Source organism: Amia ocellicauda, chromosome 23, assembly GCF_036373705.1.
Source record: "Amia ocellicauda isolate fAmiCal2 chromosome 23, fAmiCal2.hap1, whole genome shotgun sequence".
Lineage (NCBI taxonomy): Eukaryota > Metazoa > Chordata > Actinopteri > Amiiformes > Amiidae > Amia > Amia ocellicauda.
Window position 1 is genome coordinate 7,153,989 of NC_089872.1, and position 21,911 is coordinate 7,175,899.

The 21,911-nt window shown below is 39.6% G+C and overlaps 1 protein-coding gene across 1 annotated transcript in view; it reads right to left on the reverse strand.

The window, feature by feature from the left end:
- Positions 1 to 7,319: 7,319 nt before the first annotated feature.
- slc30a6 (solute carrier family 30 member 6) overlaps positions 7,320 to 21,911 on the reverse strand; it is a 51,602-nt gene continuing 37,010 nt past the window's right edge. Inside the window, exons 10-15 of the mRNA XM_066696760.1 lie at positions 15,347 to 15,395; positions 11,636 to 11,755; positions 10,689 to 10,791; positions 9,785 to 9,832; positions 9,265 to 9,333; positions 7,320 to 8,039 (exon numbers count right to left, since the gene is read on the reverse strand). Coding sequence (XP_066552857.1) covers positions 7,497 to 8,039; positions 9,265 to 9,333; positions 9,785 to 9,832; positions 10,689 to 10,791; positions 11,636 to 11,755; positions 15,347 to 15,395 — 932 coding nt within the window. The 3' untranslated portion in view covers positions 7,320 to 7,496. The remainder of the gene's footprint in view (positions 8,040 to 9,264; positions 9,334 to 9,784; positions 9,833 to 10,688; positions 10,792 to 11,635; positions 11,756 to 15,346; positions 15,396 to 21,911) is intronic.

The following is a 21,911-nucleotide window of genomic DNA, read 5'->3' on the forward strand; positions in this document are numbered from 1 at the left end:
AACCTTACTCTTAAAATATGGGTAACTTGAGTGTTACCCTCAGATCAGACCTCTCTTTAAAGCTGACCATCATTCCTTTTCTCTGAAAAATCTCTAATTTAAGATTTTTGTAATCTCTTTTCAGGATAAAGATAAATTAATTAATGCTATTCTCATGTCTATGCTCAATTACTGTAATTCAATACACATGGGCAGTCCGAAATATCTTCACTTTAAATCTTCAGGTAGTCCAAAATGCAGCTTCCAGGATTTTAACAAAAACTAAAAATACAATCATATTTCTCTGGTTCCTGCAACTCTTCGCTGGCTCAAAGTGAAATGTTGATTTTAATGTAATGTTACTGACCTATAAAGCTCTAAATGCAGTAGCCCCTGAACACCTGAGCTCATAGCCCTACATACACCTGGTTGAATGCCAGCTACCTGATACTCCCTCACATTTGTCAAATCAATAAATATAAGGTAGAGTGCTTAGTTACAGGGCCCCTAAGCTGTGTAATGATCTGCCAGTAATTGTCAGGGTCTGAACAGGGTCTGTTCTTGCTTCCTGCCGCTGATTTTTCTGGTCAGGCAACACGTTAACAGAGGCTGTATTCCCCACCCTCCCTGGCACAAAGCTCTAACCCATCCCTTCTGTGTGGATGTGTACATAGACGGACACTTGGGGCCAATGAGGCAACCACCCCCCACAGCTGAAGAGCCACAGATGAGGCACCTCCCCCCAGAGGGCTGATGAGGTACCCCCCTAGAGGGCAGACCACAGAAAATACAAAGTGTTCCTAACATTTAATCTGTGTATGTATGAAGTGGAAGTTTACAGATTGCAGTGGTGAAGGATGTTCCATACAGGAATGTTTAAGCATGAGTTAGGATTATGCTGGAGTCTACTAGAGCAAGTATATAGATTGCAGGTTTGCCTCTGGAAACTCACCCAGCAGAATAAACCAATTGTAATAATGTGAACACCAAATAATGTTGATCAATCAGGCAGATGTGTGCTAAAATGATGATTCTATCCATCTCCTACAACAGTGAGATGCTAATAAAATAAATAGATTTGGAAGACTTCTTCATATGCAGTCAACTCAGTAGTAGTGAGATTATTGTTAATAATAGTATCATTAGTATTAATAGTTAATATATTTTACTTCTACACTAAAAAAACAAAAGAAAATAAAAAAGCTGTGTAAAAATGAAAAAAATAAATGCTTTTATGTTCTCAAAACTCCAGGCTAAAAATACAACCTATCACGAAAGACAAATCTCCAAGCATTTATTCGTCATAAAAATATAAAACAAAAAAGGTCACAGAAACTGACACAGTTTCCCTGTAACACAGATCACTGCCATACGAACAGCACCACAGTGCACAAAAAGATAGAACTCAGACTATAGTTGTGAAACAATTTACTGTTCGGGACAATTGGGCACAGAATTGGGTCACATGGGTCTCAGAGACAGGAAGTCATGTTTTCAAAATAAAATCAAAAGCTGCTAGCATTAGACATTTAAGCTGTCTAAGCATAACAAGAATTCATAACTGGAAAGCAGTTATGGGAACCGATTTCTGGTTTTAGAACATTACAGTACTGGGAGATCAATGCGGCTCAACCAGTTTGTATTAAATTCAAGAGACCTTTAAACACATTCTAAACAAGGACACACAATTGTGTATTGTGACTAGCAATATCCATCAACTTTTACTGCATTCATTTTGTGACTGGAACATTGTACGAGTCATTCATTAGCCATTTATTTAAGAAAGACTGTATATGATGATTCTTTGCATTAATGTTTGAGGGTTAAGAAGCCCTTTAGGAGTCCCTTGTAGATGTAAACACCCCACCAGAAGTCAGAAAGGAAGCCCTGCACATTTTGAAACGCACAAAAGGAACCCAGCTGAGTGGGGCAGTGCTTAACTCTATATCCACAACATAATATGACAATTACCCCTCAGCACCCTGCGTGGCTGCGACAGGTTCATTTGGAAGCATCGCTGAGCAAGTTCTATAGAGCTGCCAGCACTGAACTTGTCCCGTCAAACTCACTATTCAAACGGCAGCGCAGGGAAGCGTCACTGTGGGACCCCCTGCTGAGGCCGGTGCAGCTGGTTTAATATTAAATAAACCTTCCTTTGTCCAAACTGACCCTTTACCAGCAATGTTTGTCGGCTCCCATAATGGAAACAAGATGTCATAATGTAGTAGAGTATGGATGCATTTTTGTTCTCTTCCTCTGCAGTAGTGTGGAATCCAAGCAGCAGCGTTTAAAGACAAGGATGAAGCATATTCTCCCATATACACAGAGAGAGGAACTGTTTTTTATAGTCCCACCTAGAAACAGGGTTGGGAATTATATTGAAATCTCCAGTGACTCAGCAGGCCTCTAAACTGTTGAGCGAGGGTTATGGGAGGACACTGCTGTTGTACCCTTGAGCAAGGCACTGGACCTAGTTTGCTCAAGTTAAAACTAATGTAATAAAAATAATATAATATAGTGTAACAAATGTAAGTTGCCAGGGAAATATAATATGTCATTTAATATTTTTATTTCATACACAAGACCCCAACCAATGTTTGGATACTAGCTTTTAATACACTAAACACCTAAAACTAGAAAAGATTTTGCAGTCCAGACCAGAGCCACTTCTCAACAGTGTAGTATGTACTGTGCTTCAGTGAAGGCTGGGAGGCGTGTTATCAATAAAAACGTATACATTAATGGCATTCAAATTAAACTAACTGAATTAAACTAAAAGTAAATGCAAGTTCATCTGAAAGTGACAGCCCGAGCCATGTGGTCCACTGATACATTACACAGGATGAAAATACCAGTACATATTTAACTACGAGGGATATATGAAATAAGCTTATACATACAATACCTTGTTATCATAAGGCCCGGGGATTTCCAAAAAATGTCCCGTGTTTTCCTTTCAGACAATATTTCGCTACATTCAGTAAAACTACAGGAAAAAAAAGAAATTATTTAAAGCGACGTGTACATACTAGACTACGTATGTAAGTAGTAGTTTAAAGAAACACGTTGAAATGCGGTTGGAAAGTTATATAAGACAACAGCAACCTTACAACAATTGTTAACGACATTTTACATCATTGTTACCAGAGTATTACAAACGCCAGCACCGCGGCTGAAAGTATGTCACACTGAAATAATGTTTTTCTGAGGTGTAAAGGTTTTAAGAAAATTATAAAACGAGGCTTTCATGTTTTAGTATTACTCAGTAACAAATTAAGATTTACGTTAACCATAGCAATTATATTTTATACTAATGACAATACATATACGGACCTTTAATTTGTCGTGCTGCAAAATAACTTGTGGACAAAAAAAAAAACTGCACTACAAACGGTCAGCTAACACAAGTGACGTCAGAGGACGGCACAGGTGTACAGGGCCTAATATGTCTAATTTAAGATATATACACTCACCTAAAGGATTATTAGGAACACCTGTTCAATTTCTCATTAATGCAATTATCTAATCAACCAATCACATGGCAGTTGCTTCAATGCATTTAGGGGTGTGGTCCTGGTCAAGACAATCTCCTGAACTCCAAACTGAATGTCTGAATGGGAAAGAAAGGTGATTTAAGCAATTTTGAGCGTGGCATGGTTGTTGGTGCCAGACGGGCCGGTCTGAGTATTTCACAATCTGCTCAGTTACTGGGATTTTGACGCACAACCATTTCTAGGGTTTACAAAGAATGGTGTGAAAAGGGAAAAACACCCAGTATGCGGCAGTCCTGTGGGCGAAAATGCCTTGTTGATGCTAGAGGTCAGAGGAGAATGGGCCGACTGATTCAAGCTGATAGAAGAGCAACTTTGACTGAAATATCCACTCGTTACAACCGAGGTATGCAGCAAAGCATTTGTGAAGCCACAACACGTACAACCTTGAGGCGGATGGGCTACAACAGCAGAAGACCCCACCGGGTACCACTCATCTCCACTACAAATAGGAAAAAGAGGCTACAATTTGCACAAGCTCACCAAAATTAGACAGTTGAAGACTGGAAAAATGTTGCCTGGTCTGATGAGTCTCGATTTCTGTTGAGACATTCAGATGGTAGAGTCAGAATTTGGCGTAACATGGATCCATCATGCCTTGTTACCACTGTGCAGGCTGGTGGTGGTGGTGTAATGGTGTGGGGGATGTTTTCTTGGCACACTTTAGGCCCCTTAGTGCCAATTGGGCATCGTTTAAATGCCACGGCCTACCTGAGCATTATTTCTGACCATGTCCATCCCTTTATGACCACCAGGTACCCATCCTCTGATGGCTACTTCCAGCAGGATAATGCACCATGTCACAAAGGTCGAATCATTTCAAATTGGTTTCTTGAACATGACAGTGAGTTCACTGTACTAAACTGGCCCCCACAGTCACCAGATCTCAACCCAATAGAGCATCTTTGGGATGTGGTGGAACGGGAGCTTCGTGCCCTGGATGTGCATCCCACAAATCTCCATCAACTGCAAGATGCTATCCTATCAATATGGGCCAACATTTCTAAAGAATGCTTTCAGCACCTTGTTGAATCAATGCCACGTAGAATTAAGGCAGTTCTGAAGGCGAAAGGGGGTCAAACACAGTATTAGTATGGTGTTCCTAATAATCCTTTAGGTGAGTGTACACTAATAGTAATACGCCATTTGATATCGTCTTTATACGAATCCAAACCCCCCTCATTTTTTTTTTTTTTTTTTTTGTAATCAACATTCATCATGCTAATCACATAATATTATAGATCAAATGCTCATTCTCTCTTGGTTTGGCTATGAAAAATATATTTTGGTGGGGAAGAACACATTTGTTATCCTCATCAATAATAAAATGGACAAAAAACAGACCGTAATACAAGTTTGTTTTTTTGCTCATTTCCAAGCAATACATAATATTACAGAATGGAGGGCTTTTCAAAATTACACAGGTTTTCATTAGCTGAATATGACGTCAAATCTGTTTGACAGGTCACTTTAAAATGTCCAATGATAAAACAGTTTATGGCATGAAGGAGTGAAGTTAGCGAGCTAACTCAATTATATGTACAGAGTGCTTAAATACATTTTATTGTGATTGTCAATGCAAATAGAGTTTGAGTTTTAATCCTTTAAATGTGTGTAAAATGCATATGCATGTACAGTAGTAGACAAAAGCAGGAATACACTTAATGCAAAGTAATGTAATATAGTAATTAGTTTGGTTCGATAAATACTGTACCTTCAGTACCCGTGGGTAGGCATTCAGATGTAACTGGGCTAGCATGGGTCAGAAGCCACTGTCTTTTTTGAAAACTGGGATGTTATTGGAATAGAAGTTGTAGATGGGAGAGAATTTGATTCCCGGATGCTGAACTGAGATTTCACTGAAGCGGTTCCCTGCCATGACTCATCAGAAAGGGTGTGACTTCAACCTGACCTGGAGGACCTAGACAGACTGGCCAGGGGATCGTATTGGGGCTGTGCTCGCGGCGAGTGTGTGCTCTAGGTGATGGGCAACGCCACTGCTGGGATTTCTTTTCAGCCTTGGGAGCTCTCCTGGGTGGCAAATGTGGTGGAGCAAGATGGCGGAGGAAGTCTGCTGCAACTGGAAGGTAGTTGCAAACTGTATAAAGAAAGGGTTGTCTAGCTGGTCTCTGGAGTTGTGCTCTGAGTCAAGGCAAACTGTTCAGCACATTTTGTAGTTGTCTTTCAATGTGGATGAGCATACTCATTATTCTAAACTAGAACCAAAAATGTACTGCTCCATTTATTATTTGCTCCTAGAAAGAAGGGGAAAAATGCAGAAAAAACTAAAACAAAGGAAAAGCATCCCCTGAAAACAATACACAGCACTGTTTTTTTCTTTGTTTGTTTGTTTGTTTTGTTTAATTTTCAGGAAGGGTAAACTGACCCATGAAAACGGATGGAAAATGCAGATCAACTTCCTTTTTATGGTTACACTGTTTTACATTTGGACCCATACTGTAAATAAAATATCATACCATGATATCTTTGAAACCTAAACCCGCCGGACTGGCTACTGAAACAATCGCAATTCACATGGATTCAAATACTCAGATTAAAAATGCAGTTTAGATGAGAAGTACTGATGTACACAATGCATGGATGTGACAAGATCTTGTTGCACAGCTATATATAGGCAAGATGCATCAAGCTAATTCCTTTATAATGAGTTACAGAAAAAAACAAAAATATATATATATACTCATGGTCCATGTGATCTGTAGGCTATTAGCTGGATAAAATCAGTTCAAGATTTCTGACTTCATAAATAGAACACAGTCAGCTTTAAGTTCAACCATTTAACAATTGTGGAAGGAGCTTCATAATTACCCTAAAGAAGATCCACTTGGATAGAAAAACTGACCTTTTCACAAATATCATATGGGTTAAATAAAGAACTGTTTAACCTATATAAGAAATTGGGTGAGTTCCATGTTTTCTATAAGGGTAAAACAGGCAGACTAAAAGCAAACACATCATCAGTAATTAGTATGTTTATATGTTTTTTACTTTTTTTAAAGGACCTGGTGGAATATTGGCTTAAGATAAATGAGAGACAGGCCCAATTATGTCCACTGCCAAAATAAAATAAAAAAAGATAATATATTAAGAGCTGAAATTCAAGAGGTATTTGTGCTATCGATAAGGATAAATTGTGTCCTGCAGTGATTTTTGCTAGAGCGCCAGCCATTCTGCTGGTCCTTCCAACCAAATTAATTATTGTAAACTTTCAAAGTTTTGAACTCAAAAAGAGAAGGCAGAAACTAGGCAGTGCTGTTACCAATGCTTTACACTTTCATGAGCATCTTCTTATTATTTGGTTTCTAATCCCAAGAAAAAAGAAAAAAAAGATCAACAAATATAACCAGAGTAGGTTGGCCAGCCATTAGAGGAAGAAAAAAAAAAGTGACTGAACAGATATTTGGTGATATTTTGTTTTCCACTGAGTGGGATTGTCAGTTTTCATTTAGGCAGAGTGTTTTGAAGTTGGATTGATGTGATTTGAACCCAGGATCAGCTGACCACTTGAATACATTCAGGCTCTTATAAGAAGTTGTAATGTGGAGATTTCAATGTGCGCCGTCTTGAAAGTAGGCTTCGGATCACATGGGTCTAGACCAGTAGAATAATGGAGTGAAACACACTGACCCAAACGCAACAGAACACAGATCAGTAAAGACACTAACCAGCAAGTTTCCTGGACACACCAGGAAAGCACAGTGTTTTAGTACTGACTTTGTTCAAATCTTATCAAGCCTCACATAAAATTGAAACTCTTATATATAGATATATATTTTGTGTACAACATTTAATTGAAGTCCTTGAAACACTTGTTAGATCTCTGAAAATATTAACAGCACCAAAAAAAAGATAGTAGAAAACTCCTTTAATGCCAAGAAAGGAGGTCAAAGTCCCCTCAAAATAAATACCATCAAATATGTTCTTTGCTTGTCGTATTTCCGCACATCAAGGCTTGTACTGTCCAAACTGTGGCATGGTGGGGTGTGTGGCGTATCTATGGGGCTCCCCAGTTCTGAAGCCCTGTGCTGACCCCACTCCCACTCCCATTCCCACTCCCACTCCGAGTCCACCACCCGATCTTCCCAAAGAATGGCTCATGGCGCTGTGATAGGGAGCTGCCCCATAGTTAAGGCCCATTCCGTAGGGCCGGCTGGGCTGGGAGCTGGGCAGGACCACAGGGTTGATGTTCTTCCCTGGTGTGTTGAAGGAGAACTCTGGTGGGGGGCTGCTGGGCTTGGCGGGAGTGGAGGTGAGTGGGTCGTGGTCAACCACCGGCTTGGGGGGCGGCAGTGTGGACAGGTGGGTATAGTCTGAGGGGTGCAGCATGCCCGTAGGCAGGGGTCCCGTTACCATGGACGGCCGGATCCAGTCATCCTTAAAGATCTGCACCGTCAGAGATGAGACCAGGGTGTACAGCCTGTTGGTCACATGGGCAAGCACCAGCTGCTCGTTGGCATCTCTCCGTATTCGGACATGGACGGAACCAGCCTAAGAAGACACAAAAAACAAAACACAAACATGCAACACATTAACAACTGCTCAGATGCACAAAACCAAGCACAAGGCAGAAAAAGTCCAGAACACCTTAACAGGATGTGAAACAAATACAAAATTAAATAACAGGAAAATGGACAGAAGACGTAATAATATTCTGAACACTGGCAGATTGTTTTTGTATACTACATTACTTAAAATGGCAATGGTACTGTACAGCCACAGTGCCATAGCAAGTCTTTAAGTGGTCCAGGGGAAGGCTAATGAATAGGAATGAGGGCTGCTGATAAAGTGGGCAGATTGCTGGTACACGGCACAGGTCCAGTTCATCAGTTCCACCGCGCACCATCAAAGGCGATTAAGAGCTACTCTCTAACAAAGCAGCATTTAAGCAGCAGAACTCCATTACCCTTCAAGATGTTCCCTTTCCCCCCCCCCCGAATTAAATGCTATACACTTCCTACAGACCTGAAACAAGAGACTTCTAATCCTTCCCCAGAGTACACTTTCTAATCACTCCTGGCAAACTAGCAAAGCAGTCTGAGGGAGGACGATTGTTCCCTGCTTACAAGACCTTGACAGAAGAAGAAGAAGAAGAAAAAAAAAAAAAAAAAAAAAAAAACCTTCCCTGGGACTGAGATAGCAGATGAGGTAAATATTTGTTCCTCAGAAGAAAAAATATATTAGAAGAATCCGAACCTATTTCTGCACATACATTTTTGCACATTGATTTTATTTTAAGCAAGTTTTCACGGTAACAGCCATTTTTTCAATTTGCCCGTCTTTGAAGGGGTAACTTGTTGGCATTTCTTGGCAAAAGTTTAAAGGAGAAACCAGGAACTTGTTTTTCATAATGAAAAACCAACAAAGCAAAGTAGAACAGCAACAGCAATATCAAAATCATAATCCTGATCAAGAAAGATGTTTTCCTTATCCATTTCAAGGTGAATTTAAGTTATTGAAGAAAAATTGACCTGAAATGTTATATTCTAGAATGCAGGATATCAGGAAATACTTTAAATGGACAGCTGGTAAAAGACAAAATTTAGTGTAGCAGATATAGGTCTTGGCTTCAAATTAATTCCAGCACTACAGGCTTGAATGATTCTTGCTTCACTAATTGCACCAGCATTTCTGAAGCTGATAAATAACGTCCTGTTTTCAATACTTCTTGTGGGACTACCCACTCTCCAAATTACACTATGTTGAGATGACATACCAGAGAGCCGAAACCAATTGTCCAGAAGTGCTCATTCCGCACCTCCAAGACACCGTCGAGTGTAGAGACCTGCCATTAGAGTGATCAAAGATGTGAACAATTAAATCAAATTAAAACAGACTATAGCCATTCCCTACAAAAGTGCTAACAGAGCCGAGCTAAATACCAGCTAAGAAGTACTAAGAAATACTAAAGATTTACATAAAGCTTTGATTTACCAAGATAAGTTTAAGTATTATTTAGAAACATTATGAAAAAGACCACCTTTGCATTTCCCAAAAGTCTTATTTGGAGCTTGTGTAAAAAATGCCTCTAAAAAACAATAAAATACTTCTTAAAGAACATCATGGTCCTAAAGCAAAAATTATGCAAAATGTTTGATAAAAGGCTCCTGCATACAACATTATTTTTATACATTTATATCCATTGTTTACATGTAATGCCTTGAAAATGAATCAGCCCCCAGGGGTGTGTGGCATTCAGTGGCCCTCAATAACACTGTCAATGTGAGTCCACCTACCTCTCGCAGTAGTTTATCCAGCTGCCCAATCACATGAGAAGGTGTTGTCTGAAGAGGGAAAGCAGAAAAGGGCAGGATGAGAGAAGGCAGGGAACAGACTCGGGCTGCAGTACTGGGTCAAAGCCACACACATCAGGCAATTGGGGATCAAACGTACGGTACTTCCCCCACCTCAGAACTATAGAATGAAGTGGTAATCTTGACCTTCAGATTGGAAAACGCTCTTAAACGCCGAAGGCATATTTGTCTGAATGTATTCTGTGTCATAAACTTGTGTTATCTGCAATTCTCTTCAGCCATGTTAGGCGGAGGGACTTTGAAGTGGTATTTAAACATAAAAAACTAAAACTGTTCAATAAACTTGGTTACAAATGTTTATGTTCGTACCGTTCTCGTCTGGTAAATCTACATCTACAGCTGTACCATAAATCAGCGCAGTTTTGACGCAAATAATGGATTACACCAGAGGTCACTTGCTGAATAGATGCTGTTATGTTGGCCTTCACAATAAACAACAAGCATGTGTTGTGACCTTCTGTGTACTGCTGGCCTTGAAGGGATATTATGTCAGGGACCTCTACATCTAGCAACACAATAAAGCACCGTTTTACAGAGCTTGAGTGTAATACAGTGTTGCAAATAAATCATGGCCAGACCTCACTGTCACAGACCTCAAATAAAACATCCAACATCTGTCAAAAGGTTTGCCACACTAATTAAAGCCAAGATTGGGCATAGACCCTATGCATTTGTTTGGGAAGAGACAGGTTTTTTCAGAATACTTTTCATAATAAATTATGCATCCACACAAACACCCCACCACAAATGTATCTGAATTGCGTCCATGGGGGAAGTCATACAAAGGGGTCCAAAAGGGGTTTCTCTGAAGTGCAGATATTCTTACCTGAAGCAGCACCTTCCCGCTGTACACACTCATGGGATACATGGTACCAAATGTCATCAACGCAATGGCGACGGCTGAAGCGGTGTCCACGGCATTGTAATTACTGCAACCCAAGCACAAACCCATCGTGAAAAGAGATTCGAATCATCACTTCATTACCACATATTTGAGTTCAGCAGGTAAACACAAACACCAATGCATTCAATGAAGGTCTTTTCCCTTGGTCTGATCTTCACAAAACTCATGCAGAGGTTTAACATGCATGTTTTCTATCATACATGCTTGTGGGCTGCCTTTTTCATCAGTTAATGACGCCAAACAATGTCCCAGCTTTCGCTGGTAAGACCCCTGGTTGGTCAAGCAAATTCCTTCTCTTTCACTTTACATAAACTAATATTGCCTCGGGCCTTTCACAAAAGCACGGGAATCCGCTTTAATTCTAAGGTGCAACAAAAAGTATTGGATTTGTTTTTATAAGAACTAATCAGGCTTAAACAAACAGGACTTCTATAGCCCCTTTAAAAAATAATGAATAGTGAAAAAACTATAAACGCATTAGAGCTGAAATCCTGTGAAAAGCCATGGTTGTACAGTGCCCCCCCACCGGTGTTTCAGATTGACAAGAAAGCTCTTGAGCGGTTTAGTGTGATGAACTACCCCCCTCAATTCTTCAACACACTGTTCTGCATGAAAATTACTGAAAATGTTGTAGTAAATCCAAGGGATGAGAATGATTATGTGTACATGATCAGTCTGTTTTACATCCAACTCACTTGGAATTATATAGAAGGCATTCATATAGCAACCCATTATTGGTGGATGCTTTTGATTGACAAAGCTCCCCTTTGCCTTCCATCAAGAACCCATTGACACTGGTGAGGACTGGTATACTAAGTCTGAAGCTCTGCTGTGGTCAGCAACAGCAGCCTTTAAAGCAACACACTTACTTGATTTCAATAAGCATGTAGGTGATCCAAAGGGCCAAGGCACCAGCCAAATCGATCAACACGAAGGGGTTCATCCGTGGCAGAAGCACACTGCTCAGACCAGGGATAACTCCGCACACACTGCAAAAGGGACGAAAAGAAATGCAGTTACCTTCACCAGGGGCAGATGCAGGAAGACGCCAGACCAAACACACCCACCCCCTGGTGCTCTTCCACTCCCAGGCACCCTTACATTGGACAGTTTAGCTGTACACTAACAGTTCCCCTAAGTGTGTGCTGTTTCACGTCTCTGCAGGCTTTCACTGCTACAAACAGCCCCAGCGTACTTCACTGTCAAAATTTAGCAGTCCTCCACAGTATTTCATGCAAAGTCAGCTCCTGCCTCCGATTGTGGTGATCGTATTCACGCCATATTTCCTTCTGTCTGGGTAAGAGGAGTATTACACATTTCCAACATCATATATGTGGCATTCTGCTTTGACATACGACACTGAACTCTATCAGCATTTTCCCAGGAACTGATTTCAGACAGTATGAAGTGCTAGGAAAATGAAATTTGTACCAGCAGGTTGTCGTTAGAAACGTCTTGAGATTCCAAGGGTTCTCTCCGGTCTTTCCTCACAGTTTACCCCAATTATATCCACTCAATTATGTATCTGATCTGGTGACTGAACAGTTTCATCAGTATTGTGTAATACTGTAATCCCTCCATGCGAGAAACGTGCCATTTAAAGTTATGATTCTCAAAGCAACTCAGAAATGGGTGAGGAGACCACTATGTTCTTCATTTGAAAGTCCGTCTAAGGTGCACATTGGGAGGATTATGCTGTGGGCAGGTACCTTGGATGAATTTGAGGAAGCTTCCCTCTCTGGGCTGCCATGAGTGTCATTAAAACAAACTGCTGTATCTGTGAAATCACAGCTTACTTCCTATACATTGCTCATGAGGGATCTGATTTTAGAGAATGGTTGCAAATTCTATAACATAAGCTTCCTGGTGCTTTTCCACAGTTTTGACAAGCATAAGTTCTAATGATTATTCATGGGAGCTCATGGTGACATGCTCTGTTTAGACAGTTTAGAATAAGCAAGTTGTCAAAGATATGCTCTCTGGAAAAAAAAAAGGGTTTATTTCTGCTATGATTCCTCCACAGAACGGTTTAGTCTTGTGAAATGGTGTTGTTAATCTAAAGCTGTGACGTGTGTGTATTATATCTGCATTTGTCATTCCAAGGAAAACAAAAATAGGCTACTATTAATAGGCAACATAGCAATACACCTGCTACCTCTGTATAAAGAGATCAATGAAGGAAAAAACAAAACCTTTTCAATCTCAAAAACAGACAAAGTGCTGTAAACAAATCTACTGCCTAACCATATTACTAAGCTGTTATCATCAAAATGTTATCATCTCAAAACTACTCAAGCTATAAGGGATTAAAATTATTACAGTCCAACCTCTGTAATTATATATTAGTTTTATCTGGTTTTAATTAATTAAAAATGCTAGGCTAGAATAATCTGCTGGTCTATTCATATAATTTGGACAAAGGACGATGTTTTCCCCATCGTTTCTCCTCTCAGTCTGTCCAGTAATGCAGTTATGTCAGGTCAAGTCTCCAATAAGTACATTTGCGGTTTGTTTGGAGTACGACAGGCACTGTGTTTTAATCTCTGATGTTTGAGATGGAAAATGTAGGGATTACTGGGAGAAAAACAAACATTGGATTTCATATCGAAAAGCCTATAATATTGGGAAAATTATCATAGCCAGAATGGCAAAGCATTAAAATGGACATTATATAATGAAGTCTCAGTACAAAAGGAGGATGGCAGACTTTATGGTCACGTTGGACTCAAACTGATTATTCTGGATATGGAGAAGTTCCTTAAAAGCCAGTTAAGTGACATAATCCAGTCCACTGCTAAAAACATAAAGATGGAAATGGAATATTCCAGCTCCAAGCTTTACAGATCCCTTATCTGTATATTGCTGGTACAGAGCCTCAATCCAGTCTCATTTGAACCATGTATCATTCACCTGTAACCCTACTCTTTTCTTCCAGACAACCCAAGATGTTTTATCAAGGTCACAGAGTGAAGTCTGTTTCCCCCACTCAGTTCTCTGCGACTGCATTCCAGTGGATATTTGGCCAGAAAAAAATCTGCTCTCTTGTGACAAACAGTTTCTCAATTTACCTCGTCTTAAGTGACTTATTTTCTAATGCAGTACAGGTTTGCATTGTGTTACAGTACAACACATATCTGGTGTTGGAATTCATCAACACCTCCGGAGGTTCAATACAGACTTCTGACTTTACTTAACAGCTTGCAGTTCCATTTGCTTCATAAAACTGCTTACATGAAACACCCCCAACATGTTAAATAATAATGAAAAACAGAGGATGGTTTGTAAACATGTAATATATAACATTTACATGAAAAAAAAAAGCTAAAATGAATTGTCTACCCAGCAGGTACTACACAATGAAAATATGAATGAACAGCACAGCTGAGTAGTAGAGCCAAGCAAACTCACTGCACCGATATGTATACTGAACTATTTATAGTGTATTTATTAAAGGACATTCACCTTATTATATAAACTGTGTATTTGCAATATTACCAGTAGTATCAGAGACACTGTTAATGGGGATCTTATTATTAATTGGGCATGACAAATGTAAGCATAATTCCTTTACATAAACTGTATCCAGATAAATAGTGGGTGTGGTTGGCTTGTAAATGTGATTTAACTTAAATATTTCAAATCTAGCTCTACACAGCACAGAATAAATTATTATAATCAGGCGAATGCTACTGAAATCAGACAAACAAACAATTTGTACTACACATGCCAAGAACACACTGTTCTTAAACTTATTAATAGCACAGTGGACGCATTCGGGAATATCGGGAAAAGGCATATTCCGATAGCACTGAATTTTGCTCCAATTATTTCGCTTTACATAATTAACACAACTCGCCCTGGCAGTTGTCCTAACGAGGGATGATACGGAAGTCGCTGTTATGAGCCGTTTGTCTAGTTGATGATCTTTTTCACAATGAGGCTGTCACCACATACATTTCAGCTGACTGGGGGGAAGGCAGGGGTCAGCAAGTTTGCAAAGTGATCTTTCCACTCGGAGGCGAAAAAAAAAAAACTAAACAATAATTCATGTGAACTGTTTCAGCATGATTTCATTTTCAGAAGCGTTAACAGTGAACGGTCTTCTAGATGCGCCGCACTGTGAAACGAGCTGAAGTCTTTCACCAGGCCCTAGCTGGGTTTGTATGCAAAACTAAATTGAAGTCACACTTGCTATACTGTTGCGGCTGTATCTGTCAGGAGTTTGGGTTTACTACTATACTTCAATGAGAGAGGAATACTCTTGAAACCAAGCATTAGGATTCAAATTCAAAATTACATTATGGTGTATCCATTTACAATGTACATAACTGGAAAGCCAATATTTGCATCCCATCATGCACTGCAACAACAACTGCCACATCTCCCCCCTTTCATTTCACAAACAGGAGAGGGGAGTAAAAAGGGTTTCATATCTTTAAGTAAGTTCGAGACACTGCCGCTGGTCCGGGGGCAAAGTGTTGCTGTTGGAATCCCAAGAGGCTAATAAGTGCCCATTAAAACATTTAAACGAAAACAAGGCTGAGTTAACCCGGAGATGAATAATTGAGAGGCAATCTTACCTTCGACTCAGGTCCGCGACGTGCTCTTGGAGCCAACTGGTGCTGGCAGCTGGTGAGGAACACAAACCAGAGGAGTACGAGTTACATATCCACATCAAACGCCACTAAATCTTATCTCCCATCCGTGGAACATATGCACTCTCAAAGGCTGCTATTGTGGCAGCTGTAACTGTAGACCTTGTGCTATTTGACCACGCAGTAATAAGCTCTTGACTGCAATCCACCTACAGTATTGGTTACATTAACAGATGACTGTGGTGCTACGATATGCTTTTAGTATATCTAAAGCCATCTGTTTCATTTAAACAACAAGGAAAGACTTTAAATCATATGGTCAACCACAATGCTCTCAGTGACCTGTATGGTTTTATTATCCTGACAACTACAGCTAAAAGGATGATACTGAAGGACATGTGTATGGATTTGATACTTGAATGTATTGACAACCTTCATTTGAAGCAATGTGGATGATTCATTCGTTTAGTTGAATAAATATGGTTTCTTAAGTTTATTTAAATCAATATATTTTCAGAGTTTGAACACTGATTCAGCCAAGAGAAAACTAAGAATTTCAGTTAATAGAAATGACTTGATGGCGGGGACGCAACATTGTGGACGCCGCAGAAATCAATATTTTAATTTATCAACACAATTACAACACAAACACATACACATGACGACACTCAATATATATATTTTTTTATTGTAGTTCGTTGAAAGTTATCAGTTCTCTTCCCAAGTATAAGTATTAATTGAAGACTCTTGTAATAGTGGACCACTAATGGTCTGCCTTGTACTTCTCTGTATTTTTGCACTTATGTTGTAAGTCGTCCTGGATAAGGACGTCTGCCAAGAAATAAAAATAATAATAATAATAATAATAATAATGATAATAATAATAATAATACTTGGTAGAGTGGTGTAGTGCTGGTTGGGGCTCAAAATGGACACCCAGAAGGGAACTGCACCCCCCAGAAGCCCTGTGGATGAATTAGCACTTCAGGTTACCTGACCTGCAGGACTCCCCTGATTGGCATGGCTCCTGTATAAAAGCAGGTAGCCAGCATGCCTTGTTAGTTGTGGGGCAGTAGTTAGAGTCTGAGCAGGAATGCAATTGCATGAGAGGAACAAAGGAAAGAAGATAACTGGCAACAAACGTTTGCTTTTGGGCTTGGATTGTGGATTTTGACTTGGATTGTTTATCTTTTGTTCATAGAGAGGGAGCGGGAAGAAGTAAGTGGAAGTAGGCGCAATATGGAGCTCAGGTTTTGTTTGAGTTTTGTCTTAGTTTTAAAGCACAGAGCATAGTGAAATAATTTCACCTCCTTACACCATATCCATGCCTTTGTGTGTGCTGTCCCCTAGACCCCACCTATATAATGAGCCCAGCACCGTGCCCATCTCCACATGGTGCCACAGCTCACCTCACCTGTCCGCCCCCCCCCCCAGGGTTTCTGCATTTAACCCACATTACTGATATGTCTCGTCTTTCAAATCCCAAAGCACAGAGATTCAGCTGCTTTAACCTGCAAAACAAATCCAAGAGATGTTTCTCAATGTTTTTTGACACATGTGGCTTTGACAGAGTCCCCGTGGCAACAGCAATTCTGAAATTTGAAGGACTACTACTGCAGACTAAACTGCCAGATTACTAGATTTGAAGAACACACAATGTAATTCCAAGAACAAACATGAAAATATTCACATACACCCCATTCCCTCGTCCCTATCCTGAAAAGACCTTTCTTTGCATAGGTATGAAGAACAGAGGTGAAGTACAGTATGCCTGTGTTCATTTGTTTATGCCCCTTTAATATACTTCAGAGAATTGGGTGACAGTTTCAAGCCATTTTCACTACTTGACCAAACACATAAGGTTTGCTGGAAGAGTCGGATGAAAAAAAATCTAAAGGAAAATCAACAGGCAGCTCAGTTCATCTATAGTGACCACTTTGATCACAGCACATACATACTGTGCTGTCGCCAAGTACAATCGTAAAATTCCTATTTACGATCTATTACAATCAGTTGTTTCGTTGGTGTGTCTGACCCCTTATGAAAATTGCTTTTTTTTTTTTTAAATTTAATATATTTACTTATCTATATTATATTTATTGCAGATACTCATTGCATCATATACTTATTAAATGTGGTCTGTCAAAAACCAGGATGCCCATGTCACCTGCCATGCAAATGAAGAAAAAAAAAAAAAAAAAAAAAAAAAAACTATGTAACTACTGGTAAAAAAGTAACTAAAAATCCATAATGTTAATGAACTTCATAGCACTTCTACATGAAATATCAGTATTGAAATACTTGAAGGTGATGTTTATTGTATACATTTGTTTTGTGGGGTGCGTCTCTAGTTACTCTTACAATACATGGGGGGTATCTGTGGCAATACAGACAATGTGTCGGGATAGCAAATGTGATGCTCCAACACCAAACATTTCTGTATTTTCTTTAAATATGTAGGGTTGTTCTGTTTGCAAAAAAAGCAATATACAGTATGCAGTATATTAAGAAGTATGTTAAGGTTTCTGTAATTTGAAATTACAATACAATACATACTCTAACTTATGCACAAACCATAATATTGTACTATTTAGTACTTGCTGTTACAGTATGTGCCTTTAGACTTAGACCCCGTTCACACTTACACTCACCTAAAGGATTATTAGGAACACCATACTAATACTGTGTTTGACCCCCTTTCGCCTTCAGAACTGCCTTAATTCTACGTGGCATTGATTCAACAAGGTGCTGAAAGCATTCTTTAGAAATGTTGGCCCATATTGATAGGATAGCATCTTGCAGTTGATGGAGATTTGTGGGATGCACATCCAGGGCACGAAGCTCCCGTTCCACCACATCCCAAAGATGCTCTATTGGGTTGAAATCTGGTGACTGTGGGGGCCAGTTTAGTACAGTGAACTCATTGTCATGTTCAAGAAACCAATTTGAAATGATTCGACCTTTGTGACATGGTGCATTATCCTGCTGGAAGTAGCCATCAGAGGATGGGTACATGGTGGTCATAAAGGGATGGACATGGTCAGAAACAATGCTCAGGTAGGCCGTGGCATTGAAACGATGCCCAATTGGCACTAAGGGGCCTAAAGTGTGCCAAGAAAACATCCCCCACACCATTACACCACCACCACCAGCCTGCACAGTGGTAACAAGGCATGATGGATCCATGTTCTCATTCTGTTTACGCCAAATTCTGACTCTACAATTTGAATGTCTCAACAGAAATCGAGACTCATCAGACCAGGCAACATTTTTCCAGTCTTCAACTGTCCAATTTTGGTGAGCTTGTGCAAATTGTAGCCTCTTTTTCCTATTTGTAGTGGAGATGAGTGGTACCCGGTGGGGTCTTCTGCTGTTGTAGCCCATCCACCTCAAGGTTGTACGTGTTGTGGCTTCACAAATGCTTTGCTGCATACCTCGGTTGTAACGAGTGGTTATTTCAGTCAAAGTTGCTCTTCTATCAGCTTGAATCAGTCGGCCCATTCTCCTCTGACCTCTAGCATCAACAAGGCATTTTCGCCCACAGGACTGCCGCATACTGGATGTTTTTCCCTTTTCACACCATTCTTTGTAAACCCTAGAAATGGTTGTGCGTCAAAATCCCAGTAACTGAGCAGATTGTGAAATACTCAGACCGGCCCGTCTGGCACCAACAACCATGCCACGCTCAAAATTGCTTAAATCACCTTTCTTTCCCATTCAGACATTCAGTTTGGAGTTCAGGAGATTGTCTTGACCACGACCACACCCCTAAATGCATTGAAGCAACTGCCATGTGATTGGTTGGTTAGATAATTGCATTAATGAGAAATTGAACAGGTGTTCCTAATAATCCTTTAGGTGAGTGTATTAGGCCAGCCCTGGGCCGCTTCAAATTTAGTCCGGCTTGGAGGCCTAAGTGCGTCCTAAACGAAATGCAAGCCGGGAATAAACAAATCTGCTCAAACAACCAGTGATGCAGGACATTAGATCTGCTTACAGGTGTCTGAGATGTGTGTATAATCACAACTTATTAATATCGATTGGCTATTGTTCGGTTCAATATTTTATTTGAAAGTAATCTTAACCATTTGCAACCGAAGCTTTCTAAAATAATTAAAAATGTGCTGGTTCAATGGGGAATCTAATTCATATATTTGCCTTTTCAAATGTCTATCTTCGGTTCTGCAAGTTTAAAAATGCTGTTATACAATTCGATGCACCTTTACTAGGATTAAATTAAATCACAAGAAATCGTGTGCATTAGTATGCAATCGTACGCATCGAAAGCAGCCTCTGTGATGCGTCTACATTATATCCTCAGACAGCAGCGCTGTGCACTTCCTGCGGTTTCCGTTTTAACTTCATCTTCATCCACATTGTAAACAGCGCTTTAATTTCTGCATCATCCCAGTTGTCACCTCTAACGCTGGCATTTGTGATTGTACTGCTCAGCTCAATATAATCGCATTTAGGATTTGACAGTAAACAGCTGGTTTCGTATTAAAAGGCACTAATTTGAATGGAAACCTGCTTCGGTTAAATTTATATCGTTTTAAAGCAAAATGCGGATAATTAATAAAGTTATGGTCCCGTTCACAATTTCACAATGCAGTTTCCACGTGTAAAATGCATGCTGTTAAATTCCAGACTTCAATCATACTTAGTACAAGAACAAACAATAGCAAGTTTACCAGCTACACACGTTTATTTTAATCGACCGAGTAGTTTGAACTGTTTACATCATTATAACTCATTACTTAGCCTAGACTTTTATAATATATATAAAGATGTGAGCTAGCAAAATGTATCAGCACATTTAAGGCTATAGATCGATATGACATTCAAACAATAGAGACAATACTGTGTGTCCTGCAGTGCTGTAATTGTTCGGTGCCCGTGTTTATTCCGTGTTTATTCCGCGTCTCTTTGACTCAGACACGCATCTCTGGGGGCGGGGCTTGAGTTACGTCACACGCTGACGCTTTCCACCCGGCCCAGGGCCCGGAGCGTCACATTCACATTTAGGCCGACATTAGGCCGGGTCAAAAAGCGGGACTAGTTTTGACCCGGCCCAGGCCCGGGCTAAATCTATCACCCCGTTCACATATGAGCCGGCCTAAATCTCAAGTGTGAACGGGGTCTTAAATTAAGTATTTTCTTGTCCTAATGGTGCTGTGTTCTGACACGTGCATATTGTGTGACAGCTGTAAGTCACCCTGGATCAAGGCAACTGCAAATAAATAAACAAAAATCCAAAGACAGCATTTACAAGACTGATTGTAATACTCCTCTAGATCTGCTTTTGGAAGGAGAAACTGCATGTTCACCTGAATTAAGATCTTCCAGCAAATCGCTATTTTGAGAAGCCATTTACATCCAACCAAAACAAAACAGAACAAAGAAATACCTGGGCAACAACTCTAACCAAAGGTGATCCTCATCCTGCTTGACCTTAATAGTCCTAGCATAATTTCACCTCTAGCTACAGAACCACATATTGAATTCAAGTTGGCATGTTTTCAGCTTCTCCACAATTTTTCACATAATTTCCAAATCCCTACAGCACACAACAAAATTATCAGAGTACAGAATTCTTGCAGCAGATCTATTATTTGTTGTTTTTCCAAATATAAAGGTGATTACTAACATTACAGCATGGATGCAAAAATGTCAAAGATTCCAAATGACAGAGCAAATATTTTCCGAATTCTATTAAATATTGAATAATCCTGAATCCTGTTTAGTACACACAAATTCTAATAAAACCCAGACAGACAAATATGATCCCCAAAAAATCTGAAACCATGAAATACAATCTTTCTGATCCACAGAAAACATGGGTACTAATACAGTGAGGGTGAAACACGAAACATTGCCTACAGTAATTTGTATAGAAGCAAACATTGTTTATTGTTTTCCAATATTAAAGGTACGATCAATCCTGCTGCTTAGATTGTGTTCGTTCATGAAGACACGGAGTCTGGCTCGTAATATGAAACTGAAAACTATGCCGAATATGTCCCAGCACAATTCCAATTCCCAACACAAAGCTCTGTATTATCAGGTCTGATCATCTTCAAATTCCACAAACTCTTTGGTTGTAACTATGGATACTCTTCCGTGCATCTATAATAATAATAATAATAATAATAATAATAATAATAATAATAATAATAATAATAGTTTGTTTATGTGTACTGTCATCATCCAGGACATTGCTATTTGACATTAATGAAAGCCTGAAGAAGATACGGGCACAGCTCCTAAGGGAAATAACAGGTCAGAATGGTGCGAGACTGTAAGTGTAATATTACTGTACATTGTTGATGGCAATTTTCTATTTGTAAATCACACTCATGAAAGTTCAATCCACCTTTTATTTTTTGTTATGTTTTGTTTGTTCATTTGTTGTACATATATCTTTATTGCCTCTGGAATAATTACTCCAGTCCTTGCATTAATTGCCTTAACTTACTTGCTACGTTTCTAGTATTCAGGTGCTTGTTATGAGTGCTGCCACCTACTGCACTAATCATGAAAGGGTTGTCGT